This window comes from Drosophila grimshawi, unplaced genomic scaffold, assembly GCF_018153295.1.
Source record: "Drosophila grimshawi isolate 15287-2541.00 unplaced genomic scaffold, ASM1815329v1 contig_44, whole genome shotgun sequence".
In the NCBI taxonomy this organism is placed as follows: domain Eukaryota; kingdom Metazoa; phylum Arthropoda; class Insecta; order Diptera; family Drosophilidae; genus Drosophila; species Drosophila grimshawi.
Window position 1 is genome coordinate 16,945,474 of NW_025063240.1, and position 21,537 is coordinate 16,967,010.

General features: G+C 39.8%; 2 protein-coding genes across 3 annotated transcripts; one reads left to right on the forward strand and one right to left on the reverse strand.

Annotated features, from left to right (window-relative positions):
- Positions 1-1,187: 1,187 nt before the first annotated feature.
- LOC6558947 (polycomb group protein Pc) lies at positions 1,188-3,657 on the reverse strand. Its single transcript, XM_001983884.3, has 2 exons — positions 3,455-3,657; positions 1,188-2,657 (listed from the first exon to the last, which is right to left on the reverse strand). The coding sequence occupies exons 1-2, from the start codon at positions 3,515-3,517 to the stop codon at positions 1,542-1,544; spliced, it is 1,179 nt and encodes a 392-aa protein (XP_001983920.1). The 5' UTR covers positions 3,518-3,657; the 3' UTR covers positions 1,188-1,541.
- A 1,366-nt stretch (positions 3,658-5,023) lies between these two features.
- LOC6558958 (ras-related protein Rab-26) lies at positions 5,024-18,849 on the forward strand. 2 transcript variants are annotated; one of them, XM_001983882.3, is made up of 7 exons: positions 7,473-7,596; positions 11,670-12,382; positions 14,714-14,824; positions 17,271-17,379; positions 17,489-17,599; positions 17,760-17,904; positions 18,268-18,849. In XM_001983882.3, the coding sequence occupies exons 2-7, from the start codon at positions 11,693-11,695 to the stop codon at positions 18,380-18,382; spliced, it is 1,281 nt and encodes a 426-aa protein (XP_001983918.1). In that variant the 5' UTR covers positions 7,473-7,596; positions 11,670-11,692; the 3' UTR covers positions 18,383-18,849. The 2 variants fall into 2 exon arrangements, with proteins under 2 accessions (XP_032599241.1, XP_001983918.1); XM_032743350.2 differs by lacking the exons at positions 7,473-7,596; positions 11,670-12,382; positions 14,714-14,824 and adding an exon at positions 5,024-5,926 and having other exon boundaries at positions 18,268-18,847.
- The last annotated feature ends 2,688 nt before the right edge of the window (positions 18,850-21,537 follow it).

Here is a 21,537-nt window from a genome sequence, read left to right on the forward strand (position 1 = left end):
AAGGTCCTCGTTGGGCATCTGGTCAATGCTCTTCCAAGCTGCTGGAGACTCTAACAAGACAGGTAAGAATGACCGGATTCACCTTCATCTTAATCCTTATCTTCATCTTAATCCTCATCTTCACCTTAATTTTGTCACCCACTTGCAGTACGATGAGGTGAGCATTCCCCTGGGGCCATATAGCCGATTAAATAAATAGCTAAATATATATAAAACTAGCATCGATATTGGCAGCGAATTTTAATTTGATTGATTGGATGATCAAATTTATGAAAATAAAAACACAAAATGATTGTTTCTAATTAATTTAATTACCATTGGATATTGGCAATAACATTAAAGTTAGAGTAAATTACAATCTTGAAAATGTTTTGGAGTAGAATTGTTTTTGTTTTTGTTGTTTTGCATTGTTTTGTTTTATTTTTATGGAATTATCGCCGCTACTAAAACTAGCCAATAAATACTACGCACACGCTCATAAAATGAATATGCTTCGAAACTAAGCCAAGAAATCAATGTTCATTGATTTTCGCAGTTTCTTTTTTGTGCGTTGTTTATTAAAAATATGTGTGTATATTAAAAAAAAATGTACAGAACAATTTAAAAGGAATTGCAAAACCATCTGGAAGAGTGCTAAATCTATAAACACCAGCTAAAAGTTGTGGTGTTCTTGGATTGTGCACTGCACATTTTGGACAATGAAACTTATGAGTAAACGTTAAAACAGAAATTATACATGTGGAAGATTATAATTAGCTAATAACTATCCTCAACAAAGATTTTTGCATGTAGTTCCCTCAATTCAGTCAACGCTAAAAAAATATATATCTTTACAATGTTGGGCTCACAAAATAAAAACATGTACAATGAGAAAACCTAAAAAAATATGCAAAAATGAGGGAAATAATTGAAGTTGCTGTTGATTTGTAACATTCTTAGCGAATATATATATATATATATATATATATATATATATATATATATATATATATTTGTGTTAGGTTTTAGTATAATGTAATTGTAAATGTAAATGTAAATGGGTATATCAAGCGTATTAGCAATTGCATCAGTTTCGCATGCATTTGTTGCGTAAATGAGTGTTTTGGTTGGTGTTTATCAGATTCAAGTTGTTATAGAAAAATATACATACATATATGTTAAATAAATATATATATATATGCTGTTTAATATGCTATATATATATATATGTGTATATATATATACATATATACTCTGCTAAACTACACGACATACAACTAGTATGTAATGTGCGCCGACAGTCGTCAGTTGGGCAGGCACAAAAGCTCATCAAGTTGGATGAGATGGATGATGTCAACTTTTGATGCTGCCCAACAGCTGTTGCCGCCACTACTCTCATTTTAAACATTGTAATAAGGACAACAAAACTAGTTTCTACGCTATCAATAAATACAATAAATAAGTTATTTCTTAAAGGGAAATGCTTTGCAACATTTAGCATTGGATTTTCTTCTTTTGTTTAGAAGACTATTTACAATTGGATTCGGAGCAATGAACGTGGGCTAAGCCACCGGCGATGAGTCGCCCTTCATGTCGCGTTCACGAAAAAATCCACGCTCCGTTTTGCACTCCCGAATGGTGACCGTCTCCAGATTGACGGTGACATCCGTGATGACCACACGATTCGAGATGTTGCACTTGGCCGGCAACCAGAAGCGTGGCGGCAACGCACGCGGCGACAGCGGCGTCAACGGTTGCTTTTGGCTCAACGCCAAGGCGCCACTCAATTTTGGTATGTTATTGTTCTCTGTGGGAGGCGCCGGCGCCGACGCCGTCGCAGCTGGCGCCGCAGACGAATCCTCATCGTCCTCGTGGTCGGCGTAGACGGGTGTCGATGTTGTTGCCTCGCCTGCCTCTGGCTCAGCGCTCTGCAACTCTGTCTTGTGCGGCTGCGTGGCCGATTCTGCGGCATTCGGTTGCTGCTCCTGCATCGGTTGCTGCGGCTTGGTTGTAGTGGGTCCATCCGGTGACGTTTTAATGGTGACACCAATTTTACCCGACTCCTTAAGCACCTCCGCCTTGCGCTTTGTGCCCATCAGTGGTTGATCCTCGGAGCTGGATGAATTGGTGTCCGCCTCCGGCACGAAGGAATTCTCATTGTGCGTTGAGCTGCTGTTCGATGAGGAGCTGCGATCCATGCGCAATCGCTTCAACTCCTGGTGATGATGATGGTGATGGGTCAGCGGCGACTCGGAGCGACGATTACTAATCCGTTCCGATTTGATACTTTGGTTGCTGTTGTTGTTGTTGGCGGTGTGCTGCTGCTGCTGCTGATGGTGATGATGGTGGTGATGGTGATGATGATGCTTCTTATCCTTGTCCTTCTTGTCAACGCCACCATCGCCAATTGTGGCCGCAGTCGATGTACTTGCCTGCTGATTGTTATCGGGCACATCATCGCCGGTGAATGTGTACTCATCCTCCTCGGATTCGGGCTCCGGATCCGGTTCCTTTTCTTTCTTCTTGAGCGCAGCGGCCCGCTTGGAGGGTGTGCCGGAGGATTTGTTGCTCTGCTCGTAGATGTCGATTAGACGACGATCCAGGATATTAACCTCTGGCTCCCAGGTGTTGTAGCGTTGGTTCCAGCCCTTCCACTTGACACGGTACTCCACAACACCCTGCCAATATATAGATATATATATATTTTGTTATTGCTCTCTAAGGATTTTATTATAGAGGATTTGTCTTATGCTTATTATTGGTTTATTCTGCGATTCGTTTTCAAATATTTTAAAAATGCAAATATTGTAATTTTAATGATTTAGATAAATAAATTGCAAAGGATTGTTTATTGAGATTTTAGTTCATTTTTGTTCTAATATATTAAATTTTAAATAATATTTAATATAATATTAAAAAATTTAATGATTTATGATAAATTTCAACGGATGTTCAGAAATATTTCAAAGCTGATTAATAACGGCAATAGATTAGTATTAAAAGGGTTTCAGCAACAATTTATCTTCGATTCATTTCTGTTTGTTTGGGTTTCCAATTTACGAAAGGCCACTGTAGATAAAATGCGTGCATGTTTTGACATGTTCGATGCCGGATCGGCTATTTAAGGACATTTGGCGCGTACCAAAGACACACGATGCAAGGCGAACTAATTGATTTTTCATCGATGCCCGAGAACGTAAGAAAAACAAAAACAACACACACAAACACACACACACACACGTAACGCAAATGGTGGTTGCTGCTGCTGCTACTGGTGTTGCAGGCACGAGAAACTGGCGCAGCTGCCAGCAGCAGATGGACGACGAAGCAAGGCTCTGTGCTCGATATTCCGAAGGACATGTGACCTTGTGCATTATTTGTGTATGCAGCGCATGCAATTGTATCTCGCATGCGTTGTTGCACGATGCAAGTTGCACATAATGTTTGTTGCAGTTGTTTATTTTCTAGAATTTACCTTTCTAACGCGCTTCTGGATGATTTTTTCGGCAGCGTAGACGCGATCGTCGGAGCTGCCCATCGTGTTGCCGTCCACTTTACCAATTTTGAGGCTGTTGCTGGTCCCCGCGCGTTGAAATTGTACTGAGCTGCACTCGATTTGCCGTTTCACCTAGCGTTTTAGTTGCCCAATTAATAGTAATTTAAACCACAAACTGTTTAAAAACAAATTGCGACTGACATTTACACTGACTGCAAACAATGTGACCGTACTGGCATACGCATAAAACCCCCTTCAATTCAGGTGGGTGTAATCGATTGACCACCACAGTTGTGGATCGTGTGTGGAGCGTAAAGTGTGACCATCCTGCGTTTGGTTACAAATCCAGCAAAATAGTGTTGGAAAGCGTTGCAGTTAAATGCTGGTATTTGCACAGAAACGTAGTTTGGTGCCTCTGTTTCAAGTGCGAGCAAAATAAATCAAATCTGCATCGTCTTTATATGTGTGTGTGTGTGCGTGCGTGCAAAATGATTCGTATTCAAAGAAATTAACAACAATGTGATAACAGACAGCTACAAAAGCCAACTAAAGCGACGCATACCGTTTGAAACGCAAAAACACCGTGCAATTTAAATAGCTAGGAAATTGGAAATATGTGAAAAGAGGCCGCACTACACAACTCACTCACACACACACACGCACACATACGCGCCTCACGCACACACACAATGACCCAAAAAGGAAGTCGAGCTACGACAGGGCATAGTAAAATGATGTTGTTGCTGTTGTTGCCCTTGTCAATAGCTGTCTGCTCTGTCGTCATAGATTGGGTCGATGAATGGCACTAGCTGCGGCGCCCGGGCGCTGGATGCTATTGCCGTTATTTCGTTTGACAGATAACAAAGGGAAATGAAGACGTCAGCATCGGATGTGGATGTGGAAGTCGAAGTCGAAGTGGATGTGGATGTGGAACTCTGGCCGTTGGCTCAACGTCGCTGCCTAATTAGTGCGGCGCAGGCGACGACGCCATCGTCAAAGCCATCGCCAAAACCATTGACGATATATTTATTTATGCTGTGATAGTGATGAAAAAAACAAACAAACCAACAACAAACACCAAAATATAATATTTAAAAAAAACGCCAAGAATCAAACGCAATATTTTCGTCGAAGCCGATCGAAAGAGAGAGAGAGAGACAAAATAACTAACAAAAACCAACAAAAAAAAAAAAAAAACAAATTAAACCAATTCAACAAAAAGCTTTAACCAAAACACCAAGCAAAAAAACAAACACCAAAAAAAAACTAAGTTTAGCAATAATAACTGTTATTAAAATAGTGAAGAAACGGCACCAATTAGCTCATAACCCGTAGCGGAAACTAGTCAATATGTTTAGTTAGTTACAATTTATACATAACAATTATTTAGTGGCTTCAAACAAAACACCAAGCAACAAAAATAAAAGAAAAACCAAATCAAAGTTCAATTGAAAAGAAACTAACGAATATACGTTTAGGGAATATTCAATATTAAGCAGCTTAATTATTAAGTTTAGAGCAAATATACATAACATACATACAACTACATATACATATACAACTACATATATACTTATATATATAAATATATGTGAATAAGCATTGTCAAAGCGCCTGCAAACCACAAACCCCCCGCAAATTGGCTCAAAATCAGAATTCATTCAGAAAACGTGCCATAAACCGGATAAGCAAACGTCGCCAAATGTCAAAGTCATAAGGAGAGCGCAAGAAAAAGCACAACAGAGAGACAGTGAGAGAGAGAGCGCGTTGCGAGCGCCTAAAAGCACACACCATACAAGGACTCAGCATCGAAAAAAGCTCAGCTTTGCTCTGCTTTTGCCTAGCCAAGACACACACCACAACATGGCGACAACAACAACAACAACATCGCTTCACGATGATGCGAGTAGCATGAGTGATGACGTTTTCGAGGATGCGGAAACGACAAAGGCCCGCATCGAGGAGCTGCGTCGTCGTCCCTTCGGCGACGGCTGCTACAATCCACCAGCGGCGCCCGTAAGCCAACACCAACATCAGCACCATCATCACCACCATCCCAATCCCAATCACAACACCAGCAGCAGCCAACAGAGTCTGACGAGCAGTCATCACTATCATGACGATGCGATTATGGCGCCCGTCCAACGCTCCGCCACCGGATATCCGGGCTATCGTCCCTCTCGCGAAGCCCTGCAACTGTATGCCTATGGCAATGCCGACTATGCCCTGGAGCAGGATTACGACGATGGATGGCGATCGTATCGCTACGATGAGGTTGACATGTATCAGGCACAGGCACCGGCTCAAGTGCCGCCCTTCGATGATACGATCAATCACAAGACGATCCTGCTGGGCGATTCAGGTGTAGGCAAAACCTCATTTCTAGTCAAATACAATACGGGCGAATTTCGTTTGGGCTCCTTCTCGGCCACCGTTGGCATTGCACTAACGGTAAGTCAATAAAATAAGTACAGATAAATTAAAAAAGATAGACAGAGCGAGAGAGAGAGAGAGAGTGTGTGTATGTGTGTGTGTGTGTGTGTGTGGCAACTCTGCATTGCACTCTTTCCCACCTGTGCATGTCCACAAACTCAAAAAATTCACTTACCGTCAACATGCATAGATAAATCTACATAAATATTTATAATCGCATTTCTCTAGCTTTGCTCTGCATACATCTGTGCACCTCACTAAATGTGTGTGATTGTGTATGTGTGTGTGTGTGTGTGGGTGTGTGGGTGTAACTGTAAGTGAGCATCAGCCGCAGGAATTTTGTCACATTGGCAACATATTGTGGTTTTTGGGTGGCGCGATTTGGCCTTACTTTATGCTGTCTATTTTTATCGCACACAAATCTCCACAGCGCACTCGCATTGATTTTGTTTCCTTTTTTCCCCGTTGTCATAAAAATAAACCCCGTAAACGCACGGCGGTTAGATGGAGTGCCCACGCCAATAAATATTTTGGTGTGTGGGTGCCTGTGTGTGTTTGTGTGTGTGTGTGTGTGTGAGTTTGTGGTGCACGGTTAGATTTCATAATATTTATGACACATTTCGCATCAGTGGTGACCAAAAAATAAAAATATCGAAAGTCCATGATTGATAAGCTAATTATTCCATGGAGATATGATGGATCTACTTTTCAATTGTCAGCGTAATCTATAGCTCCAACAAATGGTTAAATTGCAAAATTAAATTAACTTAAAAATGAAAGAGAAAACAACATAATCTGTCCTTAAGCAAGAGTGAAACCTGTGAAACTTGACTGTAGCTGAATGTTTATCGGAATTTGGCTTTTTATAATGAACAATATCAAAATAATATAATCAAAAAAAGTGGGAATTATTGTAATTTATTTAAGCAAGAATGGAACCAGAGAGACTTGACTTTATATAGCTGAAAGTTGATCATAAGTTGAGTTAAACCATATTTTAATCATGAACAATACCAAATTATTATGATAAAAGAAGATTCACATATTATTTGAATTTAAAATGTATTCCTTCGATTAAGAAATATTGCAATTAAATTTGAGCCAAATATCCGTGCGCCTCGAAGCAGGCAACATATTTTATGTACCCATCTGCAAAAATCTGGCGCAGCCACAACCTGTTGCCGGCTTTCACTTTCAGAACTCGCAACTCGCAGCGACGACAGGAGGCAGCCACGATGGCCGTCAAGGCAATGAAGTTCAAGTGCAACAGTTATATTTGCTGCCAGCTCCACATTGATGTGCGACACTCCGAGTAGATACACATGCTCACACTCTAACGAGCCCCTTGTGGGACGCACTCGTGGCGCGTGCCCGACATTGGCTGGTCGCCTTTTTGTAGGCCAGGGTTGCTGTGTTGTGGCAAAGCCAAAATGCCGAAGCGCCACGAACTTGACTCGGTCCATACGCTGAAGGACCTTACGTTGCGATGCTGCGTCTGCTGTGTCTGCTGTTGCTGCTGCTGCTGCTGCTCCTGCTGCTAATGCCACTCGCTGCGTGTTCAGTTTAGTTTTGTGCGCTGCTCCTGGCGCTTCGATTGGAAACGGGCGCGCAATTCACCACAAAAACATCCCCATTCGAGTTACTGGCTGTGTGCACAGTTTTAAATACATTTTTCGTTCGCCAAAAAAGTAAAAAGTGAAGGCGAATTCTTTGTACTGTTTGCTGTGTGGCATTCTTTTCTAACTAACTCACGCACACACACACACACACGCGCGCACATAAGCCCCATCGGAAGCAGCTCATTTAACGCTGCGTTTTTCATTGCATACTTTTGAGCGCACCAGTCGCAAATTGCAACTATTTCCAGCTATTTTTGGTGGCTTACCTGCGATTTGTGTGTGTGTTCGATATCTGTGCGTGTGTGTGTGTGTTTGTGTCTGTGTATGGGTTTTGCTGTCTGGCTAAATTGAGCAGGTTCTTTGCGCGTTTAAAAATAATTGAAGGCAGACAAACTGATACTCAATTGATTTTGCTTGTTAAATATTCTCGTAAATCAATTAATTTGTAAATTTAATTTCGTTAGATGATTGAAGTGATTTGCAGAAGTGTAGCTTTGAGTTCTTAAATTTATTTCTACGAATTGTATTTTAATTGAAATGCATATTTTTTCTTAGAACTTGATATTTGCTCTTCACCTTTTTGTTATTTAGCATTCTTGGAACATTTGCAATTATTATGAGTTTATTAAATATTTGTATATTAGTTAAAACATAAATGCTTTAAGCCTGTAAGCGCTTTACATTTTTGCTCAACTCTTTTTTAAGTATTTGTTGTGTAGGAAAACAAAAACCTGCAGAGATAAATTCTTAAAATAACAATAATATTCATAGCCATAATTCACATCTTTATCATTCCTTAAATGCCCAACCAAAGTAGTTGTGCTTCACTAATATGCGTTTATATATTGGCCATGATTAACAATGGATGTTAGCCCCATGCATTGTCCAATAAGCATGAAATCATTTACGATTTCTCCAAGCACATCGCCAGCCTCCACCCCGTTGCCGTTTCTCGCTCTGAAGCATCTATCTTCCTCAAATGCGTATTTATTATATGGTTGCGCATAACAGCCTCGGTTGATGTGCATTCAGTGCCCGAAGGTCAAGTTGGAGTTTGGAGTCTGTGGCGTGTGGTGTGTGGCTACTGCACTTGTTGTGCACACTCTAAGCGGTTCCTGTTCAAGTTCAAGGCTATTTTAATTAAAAGCATTTTTCGTTTTTTTTTTTTTGTTTTGTGTAATAGTTGTGAGGGTTGCGGTGGGAAGTTTCCAAGCGATGCAACTTAAGCCGATTACTAATCCGCACGCTATCCTCTAGCAAGGACCTGCCAATGGCATTTAATACATGATGCCATACAAAACGTTTTACAGCAGCCACTGCACACATCAAATTCACATTGATGGCCGTTGGCTTGGCCATCATCGGTTCGCCCATATCCTGTTAAGTCACAGAAACGCCTCCACACCCCAAATACACCCCCACAAACCGCCCCACACACGCACATGCAAGGAAATTTGAGCGCTTCCTTAAAGCTGTCCATGCAATCAGGGGGGACCATTGTGTTTTAGCTGCTTTCGTTGCCTGAGCCATCATTTTAGCTGCGTGATTGAGCGAATGATTGAATATGCGTGTGTGTGGGTGTGTGTCTGTATGTGAGTAGCTATGTGAGTCGAACAGTGTCGATGTAGTCCCTTAAGGCAGCTACAACCTGAATCTAAACCAGCTATGTAGGCTTAATTCGAATGTGTGTTCAACAGGCCGTGATCAGGGGGTCCATTTGACATTGATGTAATTACGCAAAGCAATGTTTTAAAGACAGCCGCATGTTTGATTCATAGAATTGTCCAATGCAGACATCTTCAATCAACATAAATGAACAGGGTTCTTGAGCCGAGCAGCTCTTCACTCGCAGTTCGCGACAATCCAATTAAAATCTTTTGTTATCACCAAATAGAAGGTCAATGCAAAGTTGATTAAATAAAATTTCATTTTATGGAGAACAGCTGAAAAAGGTGGCCAAACCATCGAAAAGGTTGGGCGGTCGAAAAGGTCGCCCCTTTTTAAAAGGATGCGAGTAATGTTGGAAGTTGAATGTAAGACAATTTTTAAATTGATATTGAATTTTTGATTCACCTTACGTTAGATTACATATCGCATTCGCATTTCGTGGAAATATAAATTATATGGGACTACATGCTACAAACGCCTGACAACCTAAAGTCGAAATTCTAATTGTGTAATGTACACTTTATGTTTTAAATAACGTGTCCTTTGCTCTGTGCAGGCTTCAAGTGGTATCAGCTTACAAATTCTATAGCATTGTCCTTGTATACCTCAGTCCCACATCCCTCTCACTTTGGCCAATCACAAAACGAGAGCTTCAGGTCTTTAAGTCTCATCGGGGCTGTGCACGTGCAACAACCAGGCGTTGAACTCATTTTAAAGACCAGCAGTTGGGCAGTTGGATTCGACTTTATCACAATTGCCCAGACATTGTGGCAAGACCCAGACAGACGGAAAGTTTCGACTGTCTGCCATCCTGTTGCCATCCTGTTTTTAATGGCTATGCTAAAGATATTGAAATGCGCACCCACAAAAAGGTGAATCGCCTGTCCAAGCAATTTTTTTATTTCTTACTCGTTAATTCCAAAAAGCCCACACAAGTCTCAAAGAGTTGGCTGGGCAAAAATGGGCATATTTGATTGTTTGTCAGCATTATTGAATTTTTGGCAATTCAAAGTTGTCAAGACAACGGATGATTGAGATGTGTCTACTTCAAATGTTTCTCTTCGCAAAAAAAAGGCCAAGTTGAATACCGAAATAAAAATGTACATTTTACTGAATAATTGTTGGCTAATTATAAAATTCAACCCCATAAAAATATGCAAAAATTGTTCAAAATTTGCATAAATTAACCAAAGCCAAACCGATTTTCAAAAGCTTATTTTTTATTATCCTTTTACATTTTCTCGTTCTTTTTTTTTACTTCGTATCTGTATTTATTATCTGTCAGACAGGATTGAGGCTACTTCAGTGAGACAATCAAATGCATTAATTTATATATAGAAAAGAGTTAAGTGAGTTTGATTTGGCGAATTGCATTCGAGAACGCAATGTGGAACATGCTGAAAGCAGGAAATAAGGGCAAATTCCAATACGCATGCAACGCATTTGTGAAAGTTGTATTATTAAATTCCCAAAGTGTTGGCAGCTGGCAAAATATGCGTAAAGGTTAATCACGTGGTGACTATGGCTACTCTTCCTGCTGAATCCTTTCCAATTCCTCATTATTAACCCGATGTTGCTTTGAAGCGGCTGTTTGTTGGCTTTTGCGGTTTACTTGCCAACTGTTGATTTAGCGACTTGGTCACGGAAGCGCTCCTTCTATAATCCAGCTACTGTTTGCACACCACTCGTATCCATGTGTGAGTGAGTGCGTGTGTGTGTGTGTGCGGGTGTGTGGGCGGATTTGAGTGTTCGTTTGTGTTTTGCGTTGTCAACGACAATGGCAGCCATTTCTGGCCCCGGCGGCATACCTGGCGCGGTTCAGTTTTGGTTTTTACCATCGACCCTGTTGTTGGCAAGGCAATTACATTCAATTTGCACCTGGGTGCACCTTGTTGTGTACCCTGCGGCTCTTTAAAAGTTGTTCAGCTCCGCCCAATGCTCCAAGCATTTGAATTTGTAATTTGTTTCCCAACTGGCCAAAGAAAATTGTAGCTGGCGAGCTAATTAAATTTTTAGCTATATTCTGATGTTGCTATATTTAGTAGCTATATTCTTTTCGTGTATACTTAGCCATTTATTATTTGCTCGCTTGTTGTTATGGTTTTGTTCATATTTTTTTTATGGTTTTTAATGAGTTTTTGGCCAAAGTTTTGGCTTTTGCTTTACGCATTTGCCGTGGCAAACTTTTGGGCCTGGATTATGATTTACAGATGTGAAACGACCCAGTTACGAGTTGAAGTTGAAGTTTGGGATTGAGTTGAGATCGAGTTAGGTTTTTTTCTTTGTTGGGGTTGTTTTATTGCTGCTGGCCTGTCAGCCTGTCAGTCTGTCAGTCTGTGAGCCTGTCAATATGCATCATTATGATGTTGTTAGTAAGTTTATTGATTTTTGTTTTGCTGACGTGTTTCACAGCGAATCAATCCAATTCACATTTTACACCTCAGCACAGCAGCCTTTTTCTCTGTTCCAAACAGTTCACAATTTACGGTTTCCAAAGATGCGACGTCAACAGACACGTTATCGCAGCGATTCCATTGCTAGTCCCAGCACTGGAGCAACCAGGAAGCCATCGCTAATCAATACGGCAGCGAGCAGCGCATCGCCGACGCGTCGCGAATCGCTGGTGAAGCCCACCTGGCAGCACATAACGCCCGGCCAGTTGCCACCCAAGACGCTGGACAAGATCAATGGCATTGCCTCGGATGATTCGGACGACGATGGCTATCCGAAGCGACGACCCAGCGTTATTGTGCATCAGCGACAACAGTCGCTGTCACAGCAGCCATTGCTGCCGGAATACATGAGTCCATCGCATCTCTATCGCGAACATCTACAGCAGCAGCAATCATTGCTGGCACAACAGCAATCCCATCTGCAATCACAGCAGCAACAGCAGCACCAGCAGCAGTCGGTTGGAAACGGTTTCAGCACTCGTTTTTTAAGTAGCATGCGATTCACAGCAGCTGCCGAGCAGCAACCGCTCTTGGATACGGGTGGAGTTGGTGAAGGAGGTGGAGGAGGAGCAGGAGTTGAAGTTGTTGGAGGGGCTGGAGGGGAAGCTGCTGCTGGACCTGGAAACGATGGCGCTGGCGCCACGCTTTGCAAGAACGCCGGACGCGCCTTGATACGCATGATCTCCTCCACTCCCGGACAGGATGAGGAGGAGGATTTTGATATTATGGGCAAGGTGACTGAATACAACATAAAAACACTCAATTATCTATTCCTGAATTCGGCAAACGAAAATGAAATTTACAACAGGCTAAACACTTCTTACACTCAATTATCCTTTTCAATTTGCCATACTAAAAAGCAGTGTCAAAAGGGCGACAACAAAAGACGCACAATATATCATCTAAGCATTTATAAGCGGCGAAATCTCTCTCTGTCGCAAATGCCGAAAATAAGAAACTCCTTTGTGCAAACCTGAGCCACAAATTGATTTATGTATTATGCGTTTTATGTGTGCCACCCTTAATTTGAATGTGAGTCTGAATCTTGAAGACTGTGTCGATTTACGACACTGCCTCGTTTTATTCGCACTCCCAGCTGAGAGTTGAGTTTAACAGTGTGATTTACATAAGCAGCTCAAAAATAAACTCATAAAACTCAATAAAGTGCAAAGTGACAAAAGGAAATTAAACAAACGAATGGACTGATCAAAAAAACAAATAACAAATAACAACAAAGGCTCAGGAGCACTTACTACATTTTTAATTTTGCTGTCGACATGGCGCAGTTATTCAGTTGTTGTCGTGTCCTTCAGCATTCCCTGCCAGTCCTGCCAGTCAACACGACACAAAAACAAAAGGAGGTTATCCCAGTTGCCCCAGTTTTGTGCTTTATGCTTTTCATTAGCGCCATTCACTTGAGCTGCGAATTCCTGCCGCACAGCTGCAGACAAAGTAATAAATTTCAGCAATAAAAATAAAAGAGAGAATAATAACAACAAGGCACAACTACTAGCACACTTATAGCATTAATATTTTCATTACTGGATTGTAATTCAATTGCAATGTGCTGTCAGCTAAAAACTTAATTTTGATATGCATTTTAGTAAGCCAATTTAAACTTGGACTGACAAGACTAAGCAGCATGATGAATATTAATAATAAATAAAAGTAGCTGCTGTTTACTTAATTAATTTTTCTTTTCTTTTTTTAATACTCTTCAGTCGTCTGACATTCGCTTGCCAAGCAAACAAAAATCTCGGGTGGTAAAAAAAACCTTTCCTTGAATTTACTGCAAGTTACACACTGCGTATGATGTACGCTTATATATACCGTTAAATTGTAAAGTTTCAGCAGCTGCACTCAGCAAAAAAGTCGACCTGAATGTTAAAAATTGGCCATACTCCATTGAGGAAGCATATTTTCAAAAGACTCCGTTTCTTAATCAAAGAAAATATTCCTATTTCTGTCGTTGATTTGTTGAAATTTAGAAAATTTATAAATTTTTGAGTGCGATTTTCTGAGTGTGTTTTATAATGTAAAATACGCAAATTAGTTGTGATATTTGCAGAGGTCCGCAATTAGCTTTGCGTATGCTTGTGTGTGCTCTCATATTTAAATAGCCAAGTTAGGCTGTTAATTAAGTAGTAGAATCCAATTTGAATAGGAAACAGAATTCTGGCTTAACCCATGTTTGAGAATGACTGGAGAATGTCAGATTTATGCCCGAGGCAAGTTAGGTCGTTTCACATGTTGCAGCATGTGTTATATAAAGCCTTACGTCTCTTTCATTTTGGCTTATCAAATGTGTTGTGTGATATTCCGTTTAAATTAAACTGTCGAGAGCAATATCGAAACAAGCCAAATAAATGAGTACATCAAAAGCACATTTTATAAACAAATATACAATGTTTTTATAACATCTTATAGGTAACAGCACATTAGCACATCATAAAAAGCAGCCAAATGCAACATTTAAACATAATTTAGCTAACAATTACAAATGCTATTTGTTTTATTAGGCTGGTAATCAAATGTTGCTAAATGCTGTCTGCCAACTCACAAAACCTGAGAACCATACAAAGGTGCTCACATTTCAGACTTGTACTGTAAAAAGAGTCTTCATATTCCTGCTAGCTGTGTGTGTGTATGTATGTGTTGTCTGATATAACGTTTCCGTTTTAATTGGCTAACATCTAATTTGGCCCAGTTGCCAACGAGAGACAACAGCAAAAATCAAAGAAAACCACAACAGCTATGCATGGGAGAATTGAGGGAATTTGTCTGATTTTGTTTTTTTTTTTGGACTCACTGTTAAGCTATGCATTTATTATATTGTCGGATCGTATATATCATATAATATACTACAATATAGCACATTATGAGCTCGCATAAATTATTACGCACGTCAGCACAAAAACACTTTACATCAACACATAAATTATTTATGTATAATATTAAATATAATTCTCTTCATTAAAACACATACACATACACACACACACACACACACACACACACACACATACACACATATACATCTACATCTGTCGCTTGTTGTTGGCCAGGTCATAATGCTGGGCGATTCGGGAGTGGGCAAAACATCGCTTTTGATACGATTTCGCGATGGTCGCTATGTGCCCAGCTATTTTCTGAGCACTGTTGGCATTGATTTTAGGGTAAGCGACTTGTTTCTCTTGTTTCCCTTTCCCTCTCTCTCTCTCTCTCTCTGTGTGTGTCTCTTGGTGTTGTTCTTGCTGTTGTTATTATTAATATTATTGTTGTACATTAACTAATTGTTGTAAGTGTGTATCTCTCCCGCTCTGCCTGTAACTCTCTCTCTCTCTCTCTCTCGCTTTCTCTGCCTCTCTCTCTCTCCCTCTCTCTGCCTCTCCCTCTCTCTCACTTTCTGTGTATCTCGCTCTGTAAACTGTTTACCTGTCTCAAGTGTCTGTTCGCTGTCAACAGTTGTCAAGGCTGTGAATAAGATTTTCACCTACTTACGCATCAAGTTTTCGCATCATTTATGTGTGTGTGTGTTTGTGTGTGTGTGTGTGCGTGTGTGTAGTATCTGCTTATCGAACTCCATTTTATGTCCTTACTTCTAAGTTTTGCCATGCTGCAGCAACTTTTGCTTTATGTTATACCCTGTGATCAATGTTTAGATCTTTTATAATTCTTCATTAATTATAAGCCTACAAATCTAAAAATAAAATCAGTTATCTGCTTAAGCTCTGAATAATATATGTATATATGTTGTATAACTCGCTGCAGGGTATCTAAAAGTCGGTTATAGCCTCTCTGAACGTATTTTTGTTTGTGTGTACGTTTCTTTGTCTGTTTATTCTGTGGTTTTCTTGTTTTCCAGCTGCTGTGGCGCTTCGCTTTAGTAAAATATTTTCCCGCCAGCTTAGCTCGTGTTCAGGCCGCACACACACACACACACGCAAACACATACATACACCCCTCCCAACGCCAACTTCCCTCACTTCCTGCGGCACTGACCACCCCATCCAATCCCTGAAGACCTTTTTGGCCCAGAGTTGGTAGCGCTTCTGCGGCAAACTTCTTTAGGGGCTATTTATTAAAAAGCATATGAACTTGAAAAGGACTTGTTGATGGTTTTCCCTCTTTGTATGTGAGTGTGTATGTGTGTGTGTGTGTGTATATAGTGTATGTGTGTGTGTCATTCTTGTACACTTACTGTTACTCGTATTTAAATTGCTGTTGTTGCTTTTATTATATTTATTATTGTGGGGTTTTCGTTTCAAGTTGTGTTCGTTTTATTACCGTGAAAATTGTCGTCGTCTCACATGGCACATAAATTTATTAAACAGCAATAATACTACAAGAATTTGCCATGAGCTCAACAACAGCACTTGGCGAGCTCGTTAAATTGACACGTGCGTCCTTTGCTCGATTTTAAGCTCCTGCTGTTTAGTTTTTAGTTTCTCTTTACTTACCAACTTGACAACCTTGAAAATGATATTCAACTCAAGGTCTTCTTTCTATGATTTTGTTTCCTGTTAAACATTCTGAACAAATGAATTGATACTCACAATTTTCTGCGTATTTATCAATGCAAATAGCATATACAAAAATCAGTCTAATAACAAAACGATGATGTTAATTAATAAAAAAAACCAAACAGTATAAAACTAGTGAAACGCAAATTTTTAACAATCAACAAACAGTTTCCGTTTACGGATTTTTGCACTAAAACTTTAATTGAAATCCGTTGATTGATTTCCGTTGAATGATTGTATTTGCGGACACAATTTAATTTTAAATTGACATGCAAATTGATACTCATGATTGAAATGAAAGTCAAAACATTTTGGAGTTTATCAAACGTTGAATTCAACTTATAAATACATGCTTGATAGACTCAAATATGCTTGAATATGGTTTCTTTATGTTTTTTTGTTTTTGGTGAACATATCTCTTAACATTATTTATCTAGACCAATTCCACTTTGTGTATCTCTAAATGAATTTCTAAGTAAATTGTATTCAGTGCATTGACTTTTTGTTTACTTGGTTAGAAATCTGGTCGTTTTGCTGATATGCGTGTTTACTTATTATATGTCTGCGGCCAATATGGTTGCCACACACACACAGACACACACACAGACTTACACACAAACATACGCTTGATGTTATTTATCGTAATTTCCCCCCAAACATTTATTATATTGACTGACTGTCTGAGTAGCTCAGGTTCGCGTTCCTCAGTTGAATCATTGAATCATTCAGATTGTTCAATGTATTCTGTAATTGTATTACTCGCATTTTTAGTATTTGATGTGTCTGCTTTTTGCTCTATTGCTGCATGTTTGTTTGCATAGCCTCTGCTGCGTATACGCAATGTGCCCACAGATTTGTGTATATGCTCGATTGAGCATACGCCACGTTGGCAGTTAGGGTTCCCCTCTCACTTTCTCTCTCTCTCTCTCTCTCTCTCTCTCTCTGTTTCTCTCTGTATCTGTATCTGTATTATATTTGACGTTCTGTTTGGCATGCATATTTCGTTGATTATTAATTGATTGAATTTTATATAACAATTGCATTTTCATGGCAATCATAATTCCTTTTGCATAACAACCACCTTCATTTGTATGCGCAGAATAAAGTAGTCGTTGTTGATGGCACGCGGGTCAAACTGCAAATCTGGGATACGGCTGGACAGGAGCGTTTCAGGAGCGTGACACACGCCTATTATCGCGATGCCCACGGTGAGTGCTGATAGTGCTGCTGGTGCTTTTAAGCCAGATTATTGAGTTTGTGTTTGGCTTTGACTGTGTTTAACCAACTTTAATTTTCTCCCCACATGTCCGGCTAAAGCGCTGCTGCTGCTCTACGATGTGACCAATAAGACCACCTACGATAACATTCGAGCCTGGTTGGGTGAAATACGCGAGTATGCACAGGAGGATGTGGTCATCGTTTTAATTGGTGAGTTGCCCAGGTTACAAAAGGGCTGCTCTAGGCAGCTCAGCTGCAACAGTCCGCCATTTAGCCTTAGCCAGTTAATTGGATTAAAAAGTGAAAACTTTGCAACTTCTGCCGCTTTTCCAAACGAACTATTCTCCTTATGCTCCCATCTCGCACACAGGCAACAAAGCCGACTGCAGCAGCAGTGAGCGACAGGTGAAGCGCGAGGATGGCGAACGTCTGGGACGTGAGCACAATGTGCCATTTATGGAGACATCCGCCAAGACAGGACTCAACGTTGAGCTGGCCTTCACAGCAGTGGCCAGGTGAGCAATACGACAACTTTTACTGTCAACTCGTCAGCTGAAACGACTCGAAAGAGTTGTACGCAAGTATTTTTTCTTTTGCTTTTAACAAGCATTCAACGATTTCTAATAAACTCCATTTGTGGCCACTTTTAATGCCTGAGCTTTGAGTTATTTTTTGAGTTGCTTTGTGGTCAGGTAATTTTAAAAAGACATTTATTTCATATGCAAGAATCTTGCAGTTACTTTGAATTTTAGTTTAAAGTGTATTAGTATTATAATTTGAAACGTAAGACAGATTAACACTTAATTAAACCCAAACAATGATCAATTTTGATAGTTTTGCTAAAATGAATACTCAATTCTCTCTTTCTCTTCACACAGGCAGTTGAAGTGTCGCGGCTACGACCATGGCGATGATGGAAAATTCAATGTGCATGATTTTGTGCGTGACAATACAAAGGCTCGGTCTGTTTGTGCTCAATGCAGGAACATGTAACTTGTTCATGTCCCAGCACAATGAAAAAATTGCACAACAAAACAAAAAAAACAACAAAACAACAACCAACAAGCAAGAAGCAACACAGCACAAAGCTCTCAAACACAAGGCATGAATTTGTAAAACAGAGAAAGGAGCAACAACAAATAATAATAAAAAAAAAGAGAGAACACTATAAAAAGAAAGTGAAACAAAACCAAATATTGGTTATTGAGCGAACACGCGTGGCTAACAACATTTTTAAGCCGGATGCTATGGTTCGCGTTTTGTATGTAAATTGGAATTTGAATGAGAGTAATGGGGAGTTTAGGGAGTACGGGAAGTAGGGGTAGTATGGGTAGTATGGGGAACGAACGCCCCATTTGGGGGACTGTATAATTTTTTACAAGTAGCTCGCATGAGAATTTTGGATAGAGGATGATGCATTGTGTTGGCATTTTGATAGCATAAATAATGAATAATATATTATATATATAAATATATATATATATATATATACATGAATACATATACATATAAATATATATCTATATACAAGTGCATACTTTATTTTTGTTAAGGATATCGGCAATGTCCTTAAGAAACCACGGTGAAAATCCCCGGCAAAATCATGCTACATTGAGATTTGTCCAACACGTCGTTGACTCAACCCATCGTGGCATCAACGTATTTAATATAATCGCGCTGTTAGAGGAAATACAATATGTGAAATAAAATGTACTACAAATTGAATGTGTAAATCGTGCGTATAGAAGATAATAACTTACATACATAACTTACATTGCCCAAAGCAAAGAAAACAAAAAGAGAAAACAACAAAAAAAAAACTAAATAAATAAAGCATATATATATAGATTGAACCAAGCCCAATTAATGAAAAACAATCACTCAATTTACCTAAACGAAAACGATTAATTGTATTTATATTGAGACTTCTGTTTTATTCTGTATCGTTAAGTGTTATGCCTACCGTTAAGTTTTAAAATCTTCACACCAAAAACACCTATTTGAAATTATGTATTTACAAATGAAAACTGAAAAACCCTAAAATGAAACCAAATTTAACTCTTAAATACTCTATGCAATTAAGTTAGCTAAAATCCTACGTAAACTTTGGCATGCTCTCCATGCAATACACAGACACCGACACAAAACACAACACATTTATGCAGTTACTCACTAACAACTCTATTCAACTACGGATGCATTCGGAAAAACCAAAGCAAACAAAACTTTATATCATATATGCAAACTAAACTACATATAAACTAAACTGCGTTATGTTTAAGCAGACCGCTTGCATACATATATATATATATATATGTATTGATTGTACTAAAATATACCATAACAACAAATACATATTTACATTGAATGTGGTTTAAAATGCACTTGCAGCGTATTGTTTGTTAAGGATTATTCATAATCCTTATAAGTCGGATTGTCGGTTTGTGGAAGTAGTCCATTGGGAATTGTACATGATCTCTGTAAACACACATTGCTGCGCGACTGTCACTTTAATCAGTTCTACAAGGGGACGACTTGATTTTTCTCTCGAAGTCGCACAGGTCTGCTGGGAACGATGAAAACGATTTTATTGTTGCGTTTCAAAAGATTAATTACCACATGGTATACAAATGCTTATTTTTTATTGCAGATATTTGATAACTCCGTTATTTTGATAACCGTTGCTTTAAACTGCTGGTTGATTGTTTGAATTTGAATCTGAATGATAACGGCTAACAGTGTTGGTCAACGATAAAAAGTCCTGTTCATCGATTTATTTTCGTATGTCCTAGTTTTTGGTATTTCCTTGAAGATATGCAAGCTGGTCACACTAGCAATTGGCGTAATAAATTTAAATTCGGAAAGACGGCAAATATTTGCTCCCATTTCAGTGCTTGCAATTGCCAGACTAATAATGTATCAACAATTACTTTTTTTAACGTTTATGTCTTTGTTAATAAACATTTAATTGCTTAATTGCACACACTCACCTACCTCAGCGCCCCCCTTTCCGTAAATTGCATTGCTGCTGCTGCTGCCGCTCGTCTTCTATTTGGGCTAATTTCATTTAGCGGTAATCGCGTGACGCGTCCGCGTGACTCGAAACGTTGTCTAATAAATATTTCACTTAAGACACGATTTTCACGCCTACCTGCAAATGGGGGCAATGTCGCCAGTTCATTGTAGCTGTCTCCAACGAATTGTTGCAAAACGTTTAGACCATTTTTCATCGCACACTGAGTTCTTTGTCAGCGCTTTGTGTTGCATGCGCAAAAAAGGGCGGCCAAGTGCCTATCTGTGTGAGTGTGTGTGTGTATGTATGTGGGCGTGGCAGTCAGTGCCCAAGTGCCAACTGCCAGCGGGCATGGCTCAAAATGAGTTGACACTTTGCATGTCAGAGTAATTTTGAAATATTAATCATACGCCACACTTGCAGCTCGACTCTGAATGGGAATGTTAGCTTGGCATGGCATCATGTTAAATATCCCGTCCGCACTTCGTCCTCCCCCCCCTCCCACCATACCTGCACCTAGCTGAAGCTACATATTGTTGCCTGCTGCATATTACGTTACATGCGAGCATTAAACATATACACACAGTCACAAGGACCGCATTGGCTGCATAATCAAATATAAAACGTTGAATGAGTAAAGGTGGCGGGGCGGGTGTTGGATGTTGGATGTTGGGTGGCATGCTGCTTGTCCTGGCATAAAGCAATTAGTGTTGCATTTTATGGCCTTTAATGTGGTAATGGTTTCGGGTAATTAACAATTATGTCTAACTACAAATGCGACACGTTGCCGATTGCGTGTGCACTCCAACAAACCTGTTCCCGCTCCTCGCCACTCTTCTCTGGTTTCCATTTCCGAGATTATTACAAAATTTTGCATATTTGAAGTGGTGCCTGTAAAGTCAAAAGCTTTCCTACGACTGCTCCTGCAACTGCTGCTGCTGCTGCTGCTTGCGATAGACGGCTCTGACTAAGTAAGTGGTTTGCTTATTGTTAGAACGCTTTCAGCGTTGCAACATTAAAATTGCTACAAGTTCCTTTTGCAGCACGCTCAACTTGGTCATTTTAATACCCGACACCCGGCACCCGGCACCCATCCCCGTCCCCAAACTAATTGCCCATGCAAATGTGCCACAGA